We start from the raw sequence: 20,457 nt of genomic DNA, 5'->3' as shown, positions 1-20,457 counted from the left end.
GTGAATGTGTGTGTGTGTGTAAGACTGAGAATGTGGGAGAGTAAGAAGCTGTCAAAACATCCATTTATCAAAGAGCCCATGAGGTCTCAGCGATGTTTTTCTCTCTCGTTCTCACACACACACACACACACACACACACACACACACACACACACACACACACACACACACACACACACACACAGATACCCTGGCTGAGCCGTATCAGTCACATCCACTACATTTATATGCACAAAAGATTCAGTTTTTTGCCCGTATTTCCAAAGAAATGACATTATTCCTACTAAGCTGTTTACAAGGCTAATGAAGACAAATTATCCAATAATATTCCTGTTTACATGCAGCTGTGCTTAACGTCAAACACCTCCCAAACATCCTCCCTCTTTCTTTTCTTCAACCACCTTCTAGAAAAGGTCGCCATTATCCAAAAACCTATTGTATCCAACTCTTTCCTAATATTTTACAGTAGGTGTTTCTTTTAGGCATGCATCTCTACGACAAGCCTTGCAAAGTCTGTTTGATTATGTAGAACTCCAAACTGCGTTAAAAACAACAATTGAGTATACTCTGTAGTCACTGTACACATGTCCAAAATGGCCCTAAAACAAGTGTTAATTGTGCTATGGAGTAATTTGAACTATCCAATCAGAATATGCTGCTAACAAGACCTTTATGTAATTCAGAATATTGTCATATTGCAAATAATAGTGGAATACTAGTGTGCATGTAAACATAGTCATTGACTATGGTTACAACCACAGAATATGCCGTTTTTTTGGCCTTATTCTGAAAAAGACAATATTCCTAATAAGCTGTTTACATTGCTAATGAAAATGAATACTCTACTTATATTCCTTTTAAAAGGCAGCCATGTATTGGGGAATTAGGGAAATGAGACCTAATTCATAATATCCAAAACGGAATATGATGTTTACATGAAGCATATCAAATTCAGAATTTTGTCATATTCTGAATAATAGCGGGATATGAGTGTGATTGTGAACTTAGTCATTACAAATAGTTTCTTATTCAAAGAACAAATTCACATGGATTGAAGTCCATCTTAACTGAATACAAGAATGCCATATAGATTTTAAAAGACGTTTTTGTTGCTGTACCCATTCAGCCAAAGCTAAAGTATTTTATCCTAGCAATGGTTCAGATGACTTTGAATAGTGTGTAAGGTGTCACTCGTAGTCACCAACCCCATGAAAATGATCACCCAACATCTGCAATTGCCCTCAGCTTGATGGCTAGGAGTATTGTATTAAAAACAACTTGAAAAATCTGAGCCTATTCTTAAGTTTTTTTGCATTGCCATCGCCAAACATATCTTAATAGACAGCTGTGAACAGCTATGCTATGCTAAGCTACACTTGGAGTTAAATTATAGAATAAAGTTTAAAGATCAGACATTGGTACTTCTCCTTTTTCCTCTCAGCTTGGCTGAAAAAACCCAAAAAGAACTGAAAGCAGAGGCAACAAAGGGCCTCTGCCCGTTCTGATAGCTTTGCTGAAGAATTGTTTTGAATGCATCATTATCAAGCTAAAAACATAGCAAGAATTCAGTGGCACTCACTGCTCAGAGTAAATCGAACCTCCCACATGGAGGAGAGCAGTTCCTTCAGCATAGTGACTTTCTCACACTTGCATACACTTTGTACCCAGATCAATGGCTGTCAGGATACACACCAATGCTGTCAGTGGCTTCAATGCGAGCTATCTAAATTTTGTGTTTGAGCAGAAATGTATTGCTGTGAGGTTTACAGTCATCTGTATACATGGAGGATGCTGGAAATGCTGCTGATCTCAGGCAGCTTGCAGACAATAGCGGTCAAAGGTATCTGGCAAGTTGCTTGCATTTTCACATAATCTTACATAAAACTGTTCTTCGTTATCGCACATAAAAGTGTTTTGTGCTTTGGTGGCAAACTGTGTGCCCTAGAGAAGATGTGTGCCCTAGAGAAGATGCATAATATGAAGAATGAGACTGAAAAAAAAAGCAAAGAGGTAGTTTTTCCTGTGACCTAACCTTGTAAACTCTGTGACTTTGTTTAATGTGTACTTGGACTGTAAATAAAGTCATATAGGGTGGGTGCCAGGGAAAATAAATGGGGTGCCATGGTTTTTAAAAGTTTGGTAACCACTTAAAGGTGCAATGTGTAAGATCTGGCAAGAATTTAGGCATAGAACGTTTGAAACTAATCTTATCATCTGCATGTAAATAGGTTAAACTGTTGTTGTCAGGTCTTTTTCTGTTGCTTCCAATACACTGTTACACCCAGCAAGGACTGGGGGTTTTGTGCTTGCTGAAGGTGAGTTGCTGCAATGCTGACTGGGGGTCCGTCTCCCGGAGCCGGTGCATGCTCTACTTCTGGCGGATGGTCATTTTCTTGTTCCTGCCACTTTGGATATAATCCAATAATCAAACATCTCCTACTAGTGTCACTGTAAACACAAGGGCGGCTAACGTAAACTAAAGGCCGACGTAAAATGTTACGATTATAAGATAGCAGTATTACCATGACCCAGTCTCAATTTTCTGGTGACTGTACATTGAGATTGTATGGACGCAGCGGAGGTGAAATGCTGCGCCCTATTTCTTTAGAACATGTGGCTAGACATTACACATCGCACCTTTAATGCACAAAGGATGGATTTTGAACACATCCTTAGTAACTAAGTTTTAACTAGGTAGTTACATGAATCTTCACCTTCAAAGATAAGTGTAGTCATTATTTCCCCTGTAGACTCAATTCAACATCTGCACAAAAACCTGTCTGATGAAAACAAAAGCATCATGCAGCTTGTTTCACCTCCCTCAGATCCTTTCCATTCAGCACAAGCCGCACGCCTTATGTAACCTCGACCATAATGCCACAAAGATGAGCTCCAGCTCCGAATCCATTCAATCAAACATTTCATCGCGCAGGAGGAGCTCAGGGTGAGAATATGTCTCTCACCAAGACAGGAGAGAATATTTCTGGCATATTGAACCAATAAAACGAGACACCACGGGCTGAGTTTATGTAATCTAGATGTTATGACGCGGGGGCCCATCAGGACGGAGGGGATTCTCTTCCCATGCTGGATCTACGCGGAAGGAGTCCTTTTGCTCAAAACTCTAATCCAATTCTTCCAGCTCTTTTTCTCAGGACTTGAAAGACAACCCATCTGCTCCTCCTGGCCGCCGTTCAATCACACCGCCTTCTGTTCTGTGAGCCCGTAAGGTGAGTTAAATGTTTCCAACGCTTCACCGACAGCCAGGGGGGGGAGAATCAGGGACACGGTGGCATCTCGCTGGCTCTAAAGATCGCGGCTGGGGTCCTAATTCATCACCCCGGGGAATCATCGTGTGGCATTACAATATGCTAATGTGGCGACGCCTTGCCCTCGCCGTCACCTCGCTCTCTCTCTTTCATCTTTCTTCCCCACCGCCTCCCCCCCTCCTCCCCTTCTGTGATTTATACCTTGCCGCCAATATGGTGGAGAGGGGGGCTGAAAGCAGTGTCGGAGCTGATGTTGGAATTGCGCGCTGTTGTCCGGCCACGACGGACAGACGCGTAAATTAGCCCGGGGATGGTCGGATCCCATCCACAAGCACGGGTGGAAAATCGCTGCCTCACATGCTTTCAGATGGGATAAAAATACCTTTGCAACAGGTGTCACTTTGTGTTGGTAATGTGTGCAGTTGGGGTTTTCAAAGAGATGCAGTCCAATAAGGATTACCCAGCAAAAGCATCTGTAGTCGTTATGGCATCAATTTGTGGAACTAGTTTTAAAGTTGTTTATATATGTATATTCTTTGTGCTGTTACGTGACAATGTTGAGGATGTTTTGCTCTTACCCCATGTGACGGATACGTTAGCCAGCCCCAGTCTCCCGTGATGGTCGTCGTGTCCAGTAGGTTGACTGCAGAGAAAGAAGCACAAAACATCAACAGATTAACTTTAAATGTGTGTTTTTGTCATCCTCCCCCATCTATCCTGTCCTTCATCGCCATCCTCTGTGTGCACTGGCACCCGGCAGAGAAGCGCACATACACCTGTCTGACAGGTGTGACTGATGAGGCGGGACGGTCGTCGCGGCAACTCTGGGCCGGGATTGTTGCAGCGTGTGATGTCACCTTGACCCGGTTCACCCTTAGAGCCCTCGGAGCTGGGACCTCAGTGAGGCTCAGAATAGAACAGGATCAAAAACGTTTACTGGTAAATGGGCAGAGGTAACACAGGGCAGTGTCTGAGCACCGGAAGTCCCCGGAATATATCCAACAAACTGCTGATTTAATTATGAAGATCAGATTGCAACTCAGGCACTGCTTTGTTGAACTCCTTTTTTTTTTCTTTAAAGTTGCTAACCACAGTTCAATAGACATTTCAGTACATTTCAAGTAAGGTAAAAAAGAACAAAAGAACAACAACAGTGTGTGAACGCAACACTATCTATAAAACCAGACAGACGACAAAGAATAACATTTAAAAAAGTAAGACAAGCACACAGAGGATATATAAATATATATATGAGCAACATATTACCAACCTGCCCCAAATTCTAAAGCATTATTTTTCTAAATAATAAATACTGAGACATTGCCTTAACAATTTTGAACGGTATATCTTATTTTCTTTGATACATTTTAGGGTTTTAATTTGTTGAGGTAGTTGCCGAGCGACATACATAATTAACAAATAGGAATAGGTACATTTTGTTAAATGTCCCTGTATCATTAAATATATCACTATAGCCTACATCTGCTGTATTATTAAGTCATTTTGAGTGACAATTTATTTTCTTAAAAATAAAAAATGAAGTCCCAAATGGCTAACAGTTGGCTTCATTTATTTAGCCTATAATTAGCTTTATTAGACCGGGCTTCTTATTGACATGAAAGCTTTATGATAAACAGACACACATTAAGATAATTTTACCTTGTGTTGAGCACTGGGATCTTTTATGCTGTCCATATTCATTTGTCCTAGACAATCAGACATTAGCGGCAGCTAGCTAACAACTTAAACCCTGACCACCCTACTTTGGCGGCTGACCACTCAATGTACTTTGCTAGCTAACCACTAACCATACACTGAATGTACTTTGCTAGCTAACCACTCACCATACACTAATGAAGTTTGCTAGCTAACCACTAACCATACACTAATGAAGTTTGCTAGCTAACCACTAACCATACACTAATGAAGTTTGCTAGCTAACCACTCACCATACACTGAATTTAGTCTGCTAGCAGACCACTGACAGTACCTTGCTAGCTAACCACTGACTGTCGGCTAATTTGACCACTGACCTTACTTTGCAGTGTTGCCGGATCTGCTCTTTTCCGGCAGAATTACTACTTTTGAAGTGTTGCCAAAGGTTGGCAAACAATTTGTCATCTACTGGCTGGGTAGACCTATTTTGCATGCATGCAAATAACATCATAATAATCTATAAATATAATTCCATATTTTAAATTAAATTATTTATCAAAATCCTACCAAACTAATTAGCAGGTAGAGTACACTCATAGACATGGGACATTTCACATGTCCGCATACACACGCAGACATACACGTGTCGAATGGCCTCTCAATTGAGGGAAAAATGGCAACAGTAAATAAATAAACTATTTACACGTGTATTTACTATATATGATTTAAATATAGTCAAGCTAAATCAAAAGCTGTTTCAGTTGAAATAAGGCACGCATTAATAACTACAGTAAACGCATTCGAAAAAACAAAAGTCCAGACATGGAGGAGGAAAAAGGAAAACAGAATAGAAAGCGAAAAGACATAGTGACAGGTTAGTTTGTGTATCAGTGAGTTGGTCTGCACGTTCATATTTTACTTTTGATAAAATACTGTATCTACTTAGAAAAGGCCATCTTAGGACCTAGGTTGAGTAACTGCTTTCAGTGCTGGCATATTTATGTTTTGAATTTATAAATATTAAAATATACCTACATTTGGCAATAACAGTGTATTCATTTGGCAGGGGCACATTTTGAGGTCTGGTATACATTTTTTACCTTAAGGGGACATATCATACTTGTATTTTGGATCAAGTTTATACTTGTGTTTTGGGTTTCTACTAGAACATTTTAAACATGCTTAAAAAAAACATAATTTTTCTCATACTGTCAGTCCGAATGTGCATGTAATCACCCTCTGTCTGAAACACTCAGACAGTGCCTGTCTCTTTAAGTACCACTCTTGAAAGAGCCACATATTTTCTGATCTAGGCAGACCACAAAAAACTGACCATAGTTGTCTTATTTCACAGCTCCAGGTACACAAATGTAAGTGCACGAGTAAGTGATTTTTTCCCCTTAAGTTAAAACATGTTCTCCTCATGCAGGCCTAGACACTTATTCACCTCTATTTGCGCCATCGAGAACGAATATGCGTCAGTTCACGCCCACTCACATCTTTCCATTGACTTTGTATACAGTCTTTCTGCATCTTAAATTCCCTTCACATTCTGTCTGAGCACACCTTTGGTTCCGAGAGGCAGGACATTACAAGAAAGAGCGATGGACAGGTGAGAAAAAAGCAAATCGAGAACTTAAATATAATAAATCACTAAATCTACCCACAGACAGTGTCCATATCTTCTGCTCTAACAGGTGTGTGTGTGTGTGTGTGTGTGTGTGTGTGTGTGTGTGTGTGTGTGTGTGTGTGTGTGTGTGTGAGTGTGTTTGAGTGTGTCTCTCCTTCAACACTTCCAGCTAATATGATCTCTGCCCCAGAGGTGCTTGTCAAGCAGTTACTCACATTAAAATGATTTTAACAAAAACTGCTTCACATGTCCTAGCTCTCCGTCTCCCATCCCTCATCTTTCCGTCTTGACACTTGCTCCCTTCCCGTCTCCTCTGCATGTTAAGGCTGCAAAATGCAAAGTTTTCTGCCTGGACACTGGACCTAAAACCGCAGGGGCCTGGCCTCCTCGCCCTCCCAGCCTGGCCAAGTTCACGTCCGAACACTTTTTACTCATACTGATGAGTCTTCAAATCCAGTTTTGTTTCGTAGTCCACTAGCACAAACAGTTTTATGACATGTATCCTTCTTTTTTTGATTTCAAAACTTAATGAAACTATCATGACTGAAAAGAGGTTGTAAAACAGCACCCACACACATAAAATCAAACCAGGTGCTTTGATTGATGAGTGCCTGCTTAAAGCCGTGGTACACTTACCCAGGTGTTTTCACTTCTGTCTAATTAAACGTTTGAGCACACTGTGATTGACTGACATATGACGGTTAACTTATACAGGCCTTTTACACAGCAGCCATTCTAGCATGTCATAGCAGCGAAAACAGAGCTGTAATTGATCAAATTATTGTAAAATGAATGATGGTTCCATTTTATTTAGTGTGTTGAAGTCATTCCAGCGAGCCAGCATGCACAATACCAGTGCCCTGGCCCACCTGAATGGAACAGGGCCATACAGTGCCATGTCAATTATTAATTACATGACATGTCAAAATTGCGGCTAGGAAAAGCGCCTGTCAAACTAGGCAGCGTTGATCAAATATGCATCATGATTATGTTACTGCATCACATATTTCTTGCCTCAAATGTTCTAGAAACATATTTTAGTGTACTGTTTGGCTATTACAAGTTCACTCAGGCTGGTGGGCGGTGCTTGGTTTTGGCTGCAGAACAGTTATTGACAGGTGCATTAGAGACTCCTCAGCTCTGATTGGCTGTTTTCTTCGGGGGACGGTGAAATCTTACACATGCCATTAGAGCACTAAAAACAGGTAGAGGATCCAACATTTTTCACAGACTGTCTGTCTTGTGATCTACCACTGACATGGTCATATTTGGTCAAATATGATGAAATTATATTTTCTATGAAAGCAGCAGCTTTAACATAAATGGTTTCCAAAAGGATTCACAGATTTTGCAGGGCACTTTACTAAAAGTACACCAGACAGGCTCTCTATTCAAGCACTCTGAAAATAATAAATTCAAATAGCAAAAAGTCTTGCTACATGACAGTAAACTGCGGATAGTTTTGTGTTTTGCTCTGAAGTGTCAATTTGTCACTTCCTGTGGGTCAAGAAGCGTCCACACCCACGATTCATTGAGGCAAATTGGAAGTGGTAATGGGGATGGAGCATCCTCGTCCGTTACAGCTCCACTTCATGATTTCCGCTAATAAGACGGGAGTATTTTTCCATAAAAATCACGCCAAGTGGAGCCCCTGTAATTTCGCTGAGAAGGGACTGTTGCTACACACACACACACACACACACACACACACACACACACACACATGTGTCGCAATTAGCCGGTGTGTGGCTCCTCCTAATTTTGGGCACCGGGCCGCTGAGGGGGGCAGTGGGTCAGAACACACAGACAGATGGCAGTGCCACAGTCCTCCCATCCCTCCATCCATCCCTCCCCCCATCCGCATAGCCTTCTTTCTGCCTCCCCCCCCCCACTCCTCAGGGCACCGACATCCTGCCGTCTCATATTGATGATGCGACGCCCCCCCCCTCACGCTCTAGCCAAGGTCACAAATGGATGCCGCCAATTACACTCCCGCGAGTGCTCTTCATCGGCCCACCAAAGTGACATAATGAAAGCAGCGAGCCAGCACAAGTGGATTTAATCATTCTTCCGTGCACCGAGGGAATTTCGCTCTGCTTATACTGTTATTATTATTATTATTATTATTAAAGAAAAAAAAAAAAAAAAGGGACAAATATATCCAGAAAAAAACACGTGAGCCGGTGTGTTATCGGCCTCAGCAGACTGTGTGAAGATTCACGAGCCGGTCCCAGTGGTATTAATTTAATTTCCACTCAAATGAGAAATCCCACCGTCTTTGAAGGTGGCGGGAGTCATTTATCTCATTTGCTGGAGCTGTCTGAGTTATGACTTGTACACGAGTTCAGTGGTGTGTTTGCGGCTTCGCTTCAATGTGACGGGAAACCGTGTGAATGAAACGGGAGGACGGGCCACAATTAGCTCTTTTTGTTGTTGTTTTTTTTTTTATCCCTTTCTGATTCTTCTCATCCTTTATGAAGGAAAACAGAAGTGGAGCCAGAAACTTTCGCTTTCTCTCACCCCTGCATCCCAACTCCGCCTTTATGGACAAATATTTTCTTTTCGTACCGGCAGACGAGAACTAGCAGTTGCGCAGCAGTGAAGAGGTTAAAGCCTTTCTTTGGCGGTGGAGTGACCGAGTGCTTTTCCTCGAGGGCTCTGGGCTTGAAATTGAGTTTTTTTCCCCGTTTTTCACAGCATTCTGTTCATAACAGCAACACAAACCGGCAACACACCAGCCGGCCCCTCCGCCAATTTCTCACCAACCCTGTACTCGCCGGATGAAAAAACTGTCCGCCGACTTGAGAGCTTGTTTTTATTTCGCTTGCTCCGAGGCACGCCACATATTTCCCAGGGCGGTGGTCAACTTTCCTCCCGCCCCATTACTCGCCCCGCGACTCAATCTGGCCTGTATGTTAGCGGGTGTGTGTGTGTGGACGCCCGGCGGCCTGGCACTCATGTAGGGAACATGTATCAAATCAGCCAGGGCCCCAACCAATGCTTTTGGAAATGATGCTCGCTTGCTCTCACTTTTCACACACACACACACACACACACACACACACACACACACACACACACACACACACACACACTCTATCCGTCCCTGGCAGTGGTCATGGGCGGGCTGAAAGAGGGAGCGTGTGTATCTGAAGTCAACATGGAAGAATTATGGGCTGTCTTGGAGGAAGTGGAGTTTGCCCGCAGCGCCGTACAGCCGACAACAACAATGACGCCTTTTAAAAAAACACACACACACACACACACACACACAAAACACACACACACACACACACACACACACACACACACACACACACACACACACACACACAAGGGGTAGGGTATAAAGGGAGTAAATGGCAGAACAGGGCAGATGCTCAAAAGCTCATTTCCACCCCAAAAGACACAACAATACATTTCAAAGGAGGAAAAAGTGCAGCTATTATTCTCCGCCTATACACACACATGGCATGTATACATACATACCCTCAGAACATTTTGCGTTGTACCGTTTTTTGGGGAAAAAGTGAAACACGCAAACACACATGTAGACAGCTAACACGTATATGTACACACACACACGGATGGGGAGAGACACATTGATGGCGCAGCTCTGGGGCCAGACACGGACTATGACAGCTGTGTAATTATCTCTTCAACACCTCGCGTTCTCTAACAAGCTTCTCCTTCTCTTTTTCTCTTTTCTCTCTCCTCGCCGCCTGTGAAGCTCCTCGTCAGTGCTGCGACCAGAGGAGATGATAAAAGCCTTCGTTGCAGAGATGAGAGGAGCTCCACCGAAAAACACCAAACCCCCCTCTCTGACTCTCTTATTTTTACACACACACACAGCCATTTTCAATCCTTTTCTAGTTTTGTTCTGCATTTGCTCCACAGTCCTAACGCCAATTCCCCACTCTCCCATTACGAGAACAAGTCCATATAAATGACTAACTCTTAAAAAAAAAGCACTCTCCTTTGTTCTTTCAAGTCGGCACACACCAATGCAAAATGATACAAAATAAGTGATTTCATCATCAGTGCTGCCTTATTTTTTATTTTAACAGTAACGCTGGTGATAACTAGTGATATGTTCAGGGACGTGTGCCGAACTGAAGTAGACACGTAAAATGAGAGGCGGAATAGAATGAATGGTGCTCAGTGACTCCTTTGATTTGTGAACTGTTAATTTGGTGCCCCTGTGAGCAAATAGGGGAGAAAGGCACACAGAGGTAGAGTGGATCATGTTGTGCACACAAGGACACTCAAGTTCACGGCGGGTGCCGAAAGCAAGTCACTTCAAGTGTTTTCAGATCTGAACCTTAAAGTAAGCAAGGCAAGACCAAAATTCCTCAGACATGACGGTGCTGCACGATGTACTTTGGAAAAGCGTATTTTTTTTTATTTTTGGGTAATACGGATGTCACTTACTTGAAGATGCCAGGCATTTGTACGAAAATATATTCATCATAAGTTTAGGATATAATTTATTCCTGAGGCATAGCCAGCATTTTAGAAACACTTACCCCAGCAGAACCCAACCCAAAAAGTCATTTTTGAGAAGCTACAAACCAAACGTTGCATAATTTTTGGAGTATTCAAGAAACAGTCGGCAGATGATTTTTTTGGGGCAATTTACATTTCTGCAAACCATTGGATACGTTTCATATCAGCCTCATATCACGCTTGCAAAAACACATCATGGCCTGTGGTTAACATCGTGAAACTTGGTTAAGGTTGGTTAATCAATGCTAACAGCTAATTAGCACTTAAGACAATGTAGAGCTGAGGCCGATGGAAATGTTATTAATCTTACAGGTATTTGGTCATTATAATAATAATCATAGTATTGGGCAATTTGTAGTCATTAGGGTCCATCCACTGGGGATCATTATTGTCTGCATCAAATTCCATGGCAATCAATCAAACAATTGTTGAGATATTTCAGTCTGCAACAAAGTAGTGGACCACCTAACCACCTTTTTTTTTTTTTATGTGAAAAAACATATTGCAGGACATCCTGTATGCTTACATAAAATGTACATAAACATAAACACAATACCACATAAAGGATTTATACTATAATAAGTTGAGATATACGTTTTTAGTGTGCACTGTAATTTTTCTGTAATTGTTCTGTAAACAGTGCACCAGTAAAAAGAGTCTCTAAACTGACATTTTATAAGTTTACTTAGCCAGTAATCCCTTTATATTTTACAGAGTAGGAAACAAAATTGTGTGGCCCTCTGGATGACAAATGTGCTATAAATAAACCACAACACATGGGACCAAAACTCCAAGCTGTGATCACACCCAATACATTACATATTTGTGTTGCTGCAACTGCTTTCTCCCAACACGACATATGTCGCTACACATTATGCCAGCTTTTTTTTCGGGTGATTTGTCCTCCTTTCCCCCCTTCTTCTTTCCCTCTACATTATGTTAGTACGTTTTTTTTGTGTAGTGTTTTTCTGTTGCAAACCCTATGCACCGATTAAAATGTTCTGATGAAGGACAACTGGTATTACTTTATTTTAAACCTCCTATTTAGCATGTATAAGCAGATAATATAAACAATTTGATAATGATTTATAACATATAATAATATAGTTGTAAGCAGGTATAAGTATAACCATACTAACTATTAATTAATCAATTTATCAACTGTTATATCTTCTTAAGCATCTGTAATTGGTGTAAAAAGAGATAAGGTACAATTGACCATATAATAAAACAAATTTGTACATTTTATACGGATATGACATATGATATGACTTATCTATTAAACTACAACAATGATTAAGGCCATGCAATGCGTCTGAAAGCTCGCGGAGAAATTTAGTTGTCGAGGTGGACCTTGAGTTAAGATTTTTGTCATTTTTAGAAACACTTGTACCTGATTTGTAGATTAAAACAAAAACAATGTTGAATAACATCTCATCGTAATAGTTGACAAATACATTAATAAACACTGAACTTACGCCTATATCATAGTTTGCTGTAAATAATAATAATTACATAAATGTTTTTAAATTCTAAACAAAGTTTAGAAGTAAAGTAAAGTGTTAAACCTAACTGTTACAAGAAATCTTAAGTATGACTCAATTACATTGAAATAGTTGCTTTAAACACAACTAAACTCATGCCAATGTTTGAAACAAAAATTAAATCAAATGGTTTGGAGCAAAACTAAACTCAGCTACAGCGTAGTTTTGCCAGCAGTTGGCGCTGTAGGCTACACATGGCTGTTATCCAGTAAACAGGAGAAGAAGTAGAGGTTGGAAACCAGAAACTAAACAAGTCGCCTTGGCCATCTAACCTTTCTACAAGAGAAAAATGGAGAGGTCTTTAGGATTTTTTCTAATTGTTCAAGTTTTAATTGTCAATTCATGTCAGATAGTATTGGTCATGTTTCAATGCTGTCATTCGTCTGCAGACCGTTTATCCGAGAAGCCACCAACAGCAGAAACATCTAATCAGTCATGTGAGTTAGGTCTTCTCTACTACTCTCTTCAAAACTCTGCAAAGGCTATCCCATAATCCACTTAGCGTATCACCTCTTTTTCGATAAATGCAAAAATCACTTGTACACAGGACAGGGGAAAGGCCGTGGATGTATAAAGACAAAGGCAGTTGGAGCGAAAGGGGTGTTGAGTATCAACAATCTTTCTCCAGAATCGCTGACTCCACCTTTAAGTGTAAAAGTTAACTTCATCTGCTGCTCCCCTCTGTCACGGATCACTACCTTCTCATCAGTGATGAGCATTCACAGTCACATACAGTGTGTGTGTGTGTGTGTGTGTTGTGTTAGAGCTGCCCTGAGACATTTATTCACAACGACCCACCTCGAACTCATCACTAATCTCAGTGGGACAAAACACCATCAAGTCCAACTTTCTGCATTCTAATAACATTCATCTCAGGAAGAGACGATCAATAAGAGCAGGGATTCACGTCGAAGACACTGCAGAGTTACTTTGGACCCCCTGCTTCAAGAGTTTATTTCTCCTGACAACAGAAAAATGATTGTAAAGCAAAAATAAGAAGACATGGAGTCTATCGTACTAGCCCAGTTAAACAGTAAGACCCAGACCATGACATTAGATTTTGTGACATTCTGACATTGTATGGAGGTGGCTTGTTACACTTGGTTGAGATTGTAGACAGAGAGTTATTAGTTTCTGTGTAAAAAAGGAACTGGACAAGCTTGCTGCATTTAAAAATGATCTATCCTTATCAAACACGGGGTATAGGTCACTTACTCAAGAGCAGGCTTAAGACCTTCCTTTTTGATAGCGCTTATAGTTAGGGCTGGTTCAGGTTCGCCTTGGTCCAGCCCCTAGATATGCTGCTATATGCCTAGACAGCCGGGGGACTACCTAGGATACGCTGAGCTCCTCTCTCCTCTTCTCTCCCTCCTTCTTTATGTATTAATCTCCTATTTATGCACATTACTGATTTTGCTTCTTCCCCGGAGTTCTTGTGCTTTCTCGCCTCGCAGGTTCCCAGGAATCGGGGTTATATTTGGACTGTCATCGTGCCACCTACTGAGGCCCTGCTGACACCCACTACTACTACCACTATCATTATTAGTCACATTACTATTATTATTGCCTGTACTATTACGCTTATTGACTTGCTTGCACCCTGGAGTCTTTGTGCTTTCTCGCTTCGCAGGCTTCTATAAATCGTGGCTGTACCTGGACCGTGGACGTGCATCCTGCTACGGCCCTGCTGACAACGACTGCTACCACCATTATTATTACTAGTCACATTACTATTACTATTACCTGTACCATTAAGCATTTTAGCTTTACTTCCACCCTGAAGCCCTTTTGCTTTCTCGTTCTGCAGGTTTCCATGAATCGTTGTGGTACCTGGACCGTAGTCGTGCCTCCTGCTGTGAGCCGACTGACACCCACTGCTACTTCGATTATTATTATTAGTCACATTACTATCCCTATTTTCATGGCTATAATTCTACTGTAATAATTGCTGCTGTTATTATAAGTAGTCTTATTATATGAATCATTTATGTCATATACATTGAATGTGTTGTATCTCTGTTATGCTGCTCATTCTGTACACATGACATCTATTGCATTCTGTCCATCCTGGGAGAAGGATCCCTCCTCTGTCGTTCTCCCATAGGTTTCTTCCTTTTTTCTCCCTGTTAAAGGGGTTTTTCCCTGTGCCGATGTGAGGGAAGGACAGAGGATGTCGCATGTGCACAGATTGTAAAGCCCTCTGAGGCAAATTTGTAATTTGTGATTCTGGGCTATACAAAATAAACTGAATTGAATTGAATTGAACTTATCAACAATCCAAATTCAATATATTTTCCCAGGATGGACTGGGCAAAGATCAAGGTACTCTCAGGAAAGGCCCTTATCATTTCAAGTGTCTGGTATCAGTATAAAATCCAGATGAGACACACCTATTAAGACACTCCCATCTACATTCCGCCAAATAAATGCGCCTCTGTTTGCCAGATCACAGATTTGATTGCGAACCGCCTTTGTTTTTCCAAGGTAAATGCCATCAGGGTCGTCCCTCCTCCAGTCCAGAAGGAGGGGGTCCATGATTAGCTGAAGCTGATTTGATATCGGCCATAAATGCCAGAAGAACTTTATTTGCATCGGTTTAGCTAGCCTTAGCTAACGACACATACGCGTGAATAAATCAATAAAGACACACTCTCCTTTGCGTCTAATTTAAATGTCAGGCTAAAATGTTGGTTTGGTCAGTGGTGTTACATTTCTATGGCAACATCATTTCATCTTTGCCGTGCTGTTGACACTCTTTTTTTTCTATGTCTTTCTCTCTTGCTGTATCCTCTTAGTATTTGTTGCAGCAGTGGCCCATTTTCCCCACAGGGATCATTAAAACTTCATCTCGTTACCTCTACACCTACACTCACCTTCTTCCCTCCTCCTCCTCCCTGTCTCATCTTTCTCCAAACTCTCCCTGAAGTTTTTCTCCCCAGAGGCCCTTCTTTTCTCCCTGCGTCTCCATTGTGGTGTAAGCATTTTGTTCTCGGTGCAGAGGAAGCAGTGCAGACAGATGGAGGGAGAAGACTGCTGAGAGACTTATTATGACACTCTGATGCAGACGCCCCACCCCCCCCCCCCCCCCCAAAAAAAAAAAAATAAAACCATAAAAAAAGACACTTCTTTTTTTTTACTTTTCATCATCTCCTTCTGAACTCTCTTCTGTTTGTATGGTGAGTGCATGAAATGAGATTTCAGAGGTTAAAGTGGTAAACAGGGCAAACAACAGTTACCAGCCAGAAGCTCTTACACACACACCTACACCCACACACTTTTTAGCATATCCACAGGAAAACCATGTATCTCAGTTAAGTTAAGTGATTTTTCCATTTTCATTCTGGTTTTTGAATCACTGTGATGAAATGATATACACAATTAAAACGCAACAACAATGTGCGTCTTACAGTAGACACACAAAATGAGCAAAAATGTATCATTTCCTAAAAACCTAATGCCATATTTTTGCAAAGGCACACAATTGTTGCTTTGGCTTCATTTTCTTTCAACCAAATTTCAATGGTTTCACTTAAATAACTCTTTTGAGGCATAACTAGAAATTACAATTACATATTTTACGAAAAAAGGCAAAACATTTTACAACTTTGTAAATTAGAACTTTGTTTTATCTCCTTTTCTAACATATACGTTATCTGGCAAACCATTGGATTAAACTAAAAACAGCTGCACCTCAATCAGTAAAATGCTATTCACGTATCAATGCAGCAGTATGACCAATCTAATGGTGTAATACATAAATACACATCAGCCACAGGGGACATTCTACTCGAGAACCAATGCTGTTACTTTGTTTTTTTTTGTACATTTTGCTGTTTATACTTACTCATGTAGGAGCTTGACTGCACTTGCAATGGAGCATTTTAACGTAGTTGTATTGGTACTGTTACTTAAGTTCTTCTTCCATCACTGGTTTTCTGTAAGTAATACCCCCCAAAAATTAGTTAGGCATGTTACAGTGTCCAGTTGTTTTATGTATATAATTCTAGAAAAACATTTCAAAACACCTGATGATACGTGAAAGTATAAGACGACAAAGAGCCAGAGGACTCTTCAGGACACATATGGGCACCGTCAAACCCAGCAGGGCCTCCTTGGGACTCTTGCATCCAGACTTGGATTGTTGATGCACTTCACTGTTTCTAGCATCATCCCAGAGTGAAAGGACTGGATGTCCCATGCTTGATACTATTTTGATGAAATTGTTAGCCAACTCATACATTTTTGATTTGTTGACTTAGCCGGATCGATTCTTTTAGGAGACGATGAGCACAGTCCAGAATTCTGATTTGTTTGAGTTTACTAATGAATCGATATCAAACCCAACACTGGAGTCATTTAAAGATGGTATTGTCCTCGTTTGTAATTAATTAATAATCAAATCAGAAAACATGAGTCGCAGAGATTTCAGATTTCAGTGTACATGTGGATGTGCCTGCAGTGACTCTGATGTATTGATAAGAAGTCATGAAACCTTTTTTTTTCTGTCACAGCTCCAAGGCAGGGACTCGCACCTATCCCACCGCACACCAAAGCTGTAAAATGGCTAGACATTGCAACACACATGCATGTATCCGCTGTTTCTGTAACTTCACTACGTTTTTACACTGGAGACGCAACAGCACACATCATCATCACTGCCAGAGCATCCAGAATTGTTATGGAAATGAGGCACGGAAGGGCGCATCGGCGCAACTTTTTTTCCATAATATCAGCACAAAATGCACTAGAGACAGCGATTTTTTTTTTCAACAAAAAAAAGGAATGTATCGTCACAACGCCCGAGTTCACACCTTTTAAAAAAATTACAGAGAGTGGGCGGCGGCGCTGGAGTGCTGTTGAAATGATCGGTTCACGCTGACCGGCGTAACCCGGGTATCTTAATTTAGCAGATGCTCCCGGGCTGGGGCATTGGACCCCCGCTTTGCATTTCCCTGCAAGGCACATAGTGTTTGCTGCATGATGGAGGGTGGAGGATGCTCAGGGCCAGGAGAGGCTCATCTTTTCCCAGGGGGGAGATGGAGAGGAGCGAATAGCAGGCTGCTGCTGCCCGGCCTGCCTTGCTTCCTCCCTGGGGAAAACATCCAGAGGGGCGTAGACGTAGCGGGGGGAGAAGCATGCAGAGCTATTTTTAGAGGCAGGTAAAGGAGGAGAGGTGAGGAGAAAAAGAGGGGAGGAGGGGGGAGAATTAGTTAGAAGAGGAGAAACAGAAGAGTCTGAGCGCCACTGACAGATCTCCGCGGCCGGCAGAGAAACGCCCCACCAAACTGGACGGAGCCCTTGACTTTTAGCTTTGGCCCACCAGTTCGAAAGCTAACAAAATATGCCTCAAGTTATTGATTTGTGGTGGAGGGAGTTCAGGTGGAGGTCAGCTGTGCTTGCACTGGGAGCCAGTGAGAGCAGAGCAGAGAGAATAGTTGAGTTGAGACGACAGCGATATTTCATCGATACAGACTCAACTCACAGTCCAGAGATCCCTGTGATGTTTCTCTGAGATCTCACTCTGCCTTCCTCCTCAATAAGTAAAAACAGATTTTATTCTTTATTTATTTCCCCCCTGCTCTCCCTTGCAGGCCCACACTGCTGTTCTCGGCTTGCTTCACTCCGCATGCAGCATGTATAGCTCTATTTCACGCCGACGCCCCTTTAATCATTCTCATCGTTTCGGCGAGCTGACATTGTTACATACAGAGCTCTCATCATCTCCAGCTTGCGCTTAATGACGAATGGTGATAATTACTGTCAGTCAGTGGAGTCACATCAGTATTTCTGCTCTGAAGTGTGCATGCTCAAAGAGAAACGAGTGTGCAATATCATTAGCGAGATAACATCATAAAGTGGGCTATAATGTAGCCATGACAAACCTCAAGAACGAATAAAATATTGAGTAGTAGACTAGTTATGTCGATTAAAAGAGTGAGCCCCAGCATTGGCCCTCCAATACATGCACCAATGATTAATACAGTTATATGACTTTACAATCCGGTCTCACTCCCAACTCATCAAATACCAATTCTTAGTCGTCGCACCGCGGTGTCTGAGAAGCATCGGGCTTTCAAATAACTCCAATGTAAACCCATCCACATTATTATTAGACAGTCGGAGCAACTGACGTGGTAAAGAGACGGCAAAGTCCCATACGCATTCCTCAAATTGATCTGAAATATCAGCATTCCCATAAAAAGAAAACCCCACAGAAAACAAATGAAGTCTTCATTCACCTCGTATATTTCCATGTATACTGTACATGTGTGTCCGTGCAAGTATACTATCCAAATAATGATCAAATGCATTGAAGAGGTGAATTTCATGTGTGAGGATTTACTTTTGTTTTCTGCGACCAAACAAATGCAAGCAAACATTAAGGAGCTGAAATCAATCAATCCTCTTTATTGGACATATCCTTTTCCAAATTTATTACCACCAAAAAAACGTTCAAAATCAGTAATGAGTCAAGTTATAGGTTGTATTTGAAACTGGATGTTTTTTATTCACGGTAGTAGAGAGCGATACAAGACCAACACTGGCATGAACTACCAAGCGAGTTATCCCTGAGGGAAAATAGATAATGGTTGTGATTAATGAGTGTTCTCTAATTACTGAAGGTCTTGACTCTTCTAAGTGTCTGCATGCATGTGACTTTTTTCTGTCTTTTCTGTTTGTATGTGGTCCTGATGCTGTGTGCCTACATGAGCGCTGTCACGCAGTCAACAAACACCAGCAACATCAGCAACTAGAACTTAGGTGCATGATGCATGTAAGATTAAATCCTTTCATTCCACACATCGATGGATTACCAAACGGTCCAGGCCTCGTGGATCACAGTGTCAGTGGTCCAACTAGGAAGAGACACAAAATGGCAACAAAGAGACACAATACGACTACAAAGAAACACAAAATGGCAATCAAGAGACCAAAAGCGACTACAAAGAGACACAAAACAACTACAAAGACACAAATTGGCAATAAAGTGACACAATACGACTACAAAGAGACACAACATGACCAAAAAGATATTCAAAATGGCAACAAAGATACACAAAATGGCAACAAAGAGACACAAAATGTGCAACAAAGAGACACAAAATGACTAAAAAGAGACACAAAATAACCACAAAAGGGACAAAGCAACCTCAATTAGAACACAAACCGACAACAAAAGAGGCCAGACCGTCTATATTTGCAGCTGCATCAAAGTCTGGCACCAATGCAAAATTGGAATGCTGTCACGATGACGTAACAAACCTTTCAGCTTTTATATATTATTTGCACTGCAGGAAATAAAATTATACAAATTTGAAAAGTTTACATCTGTAACGTGTTCCATGAGGAGAGGTGGTGAGGCCTCTGGCATGTCAGTGCCCAGGGGCCAATTGTCTTATAATCCACCTTTGACTCCTCGTGATGACGTGCCACTGCATTAATGTGTTTGTTTCCCCCACAGGATGACGTGTCGGAGTGTGGAAAGTTTCAGCATAGAGCTATCTCAAGCTTTTCCTCCCTATGTCATCACAGTCCCCGGCCCCGCAGGAATACACAGGCTTTGTTGTTAATCTAGTTTGAGTGTGAGTAGATGAATGAATTTAGCAGTGTGGGTTTAGTATGAACAGAAGACAAGAGGACGACAGAGGAGAATAAAGTGTTTGGGCCCCCTGCTTTTGGCTCTGTTTGTGGGTTAGCCACTACAAAATCGTCCCAATAAACACTGGAGAGATTGTCTGTAAGAGTTTAGTCCTCTTTTCTCTTTTCAGGATTCACAATTGCATATCATTTTTTTTTTTGCTCTATTTCCACGGGATCTCACAACTTCCCCGAATAGTCATGTTAAAGGTAG

The 20,457-nt window shown here is 41.5% G+C and overlaps 1 protein-coding gene across 1 annotated transcript in view; it reads right to left on the bottom strand.

Annotated features, from left to right (window-relative positions):
• The window catches only part of epha8 (eph receptor A8), a 106,844-nt gene that overhangs the window by 74,582 nt on the left and 11,805 nt on the right, over nucleotides 1–20,457 (bottom strand). The window contains exon 2 of the mRNA XM_054617543.1: nucleotides 3,848–3,912. Within this exon, the coding sequence (XP_054473518.1) occupies nucleotides 3,848–3,912 (65 nt within the window). The remainder of the gene's footprint in view (nucleotides 1–3,847; nucleotides 3,913–20,457) is intronic.

Source organism: Anoplopoma fimbria, chromosome 17 (assembly GCF_027596085.1).
Source record: "Anoplopoma fimbria isolate UVic2021 breed Golden Eagle Sablefish chromosome 17, Afim_UVic_2022, whole genome shotgun sequence".
Lineage (NCBI taxonomy): Eukaryota > Metazoa > Chordata > Actinopteri > Perciformes > Anoplopomatidae > Anoplopoma > Anoplopoma fimbria.
Note: the sequence above shows the minus strand (reverse complement) of the source record. Positions and strands in the feature narration are given on the sequence as shown.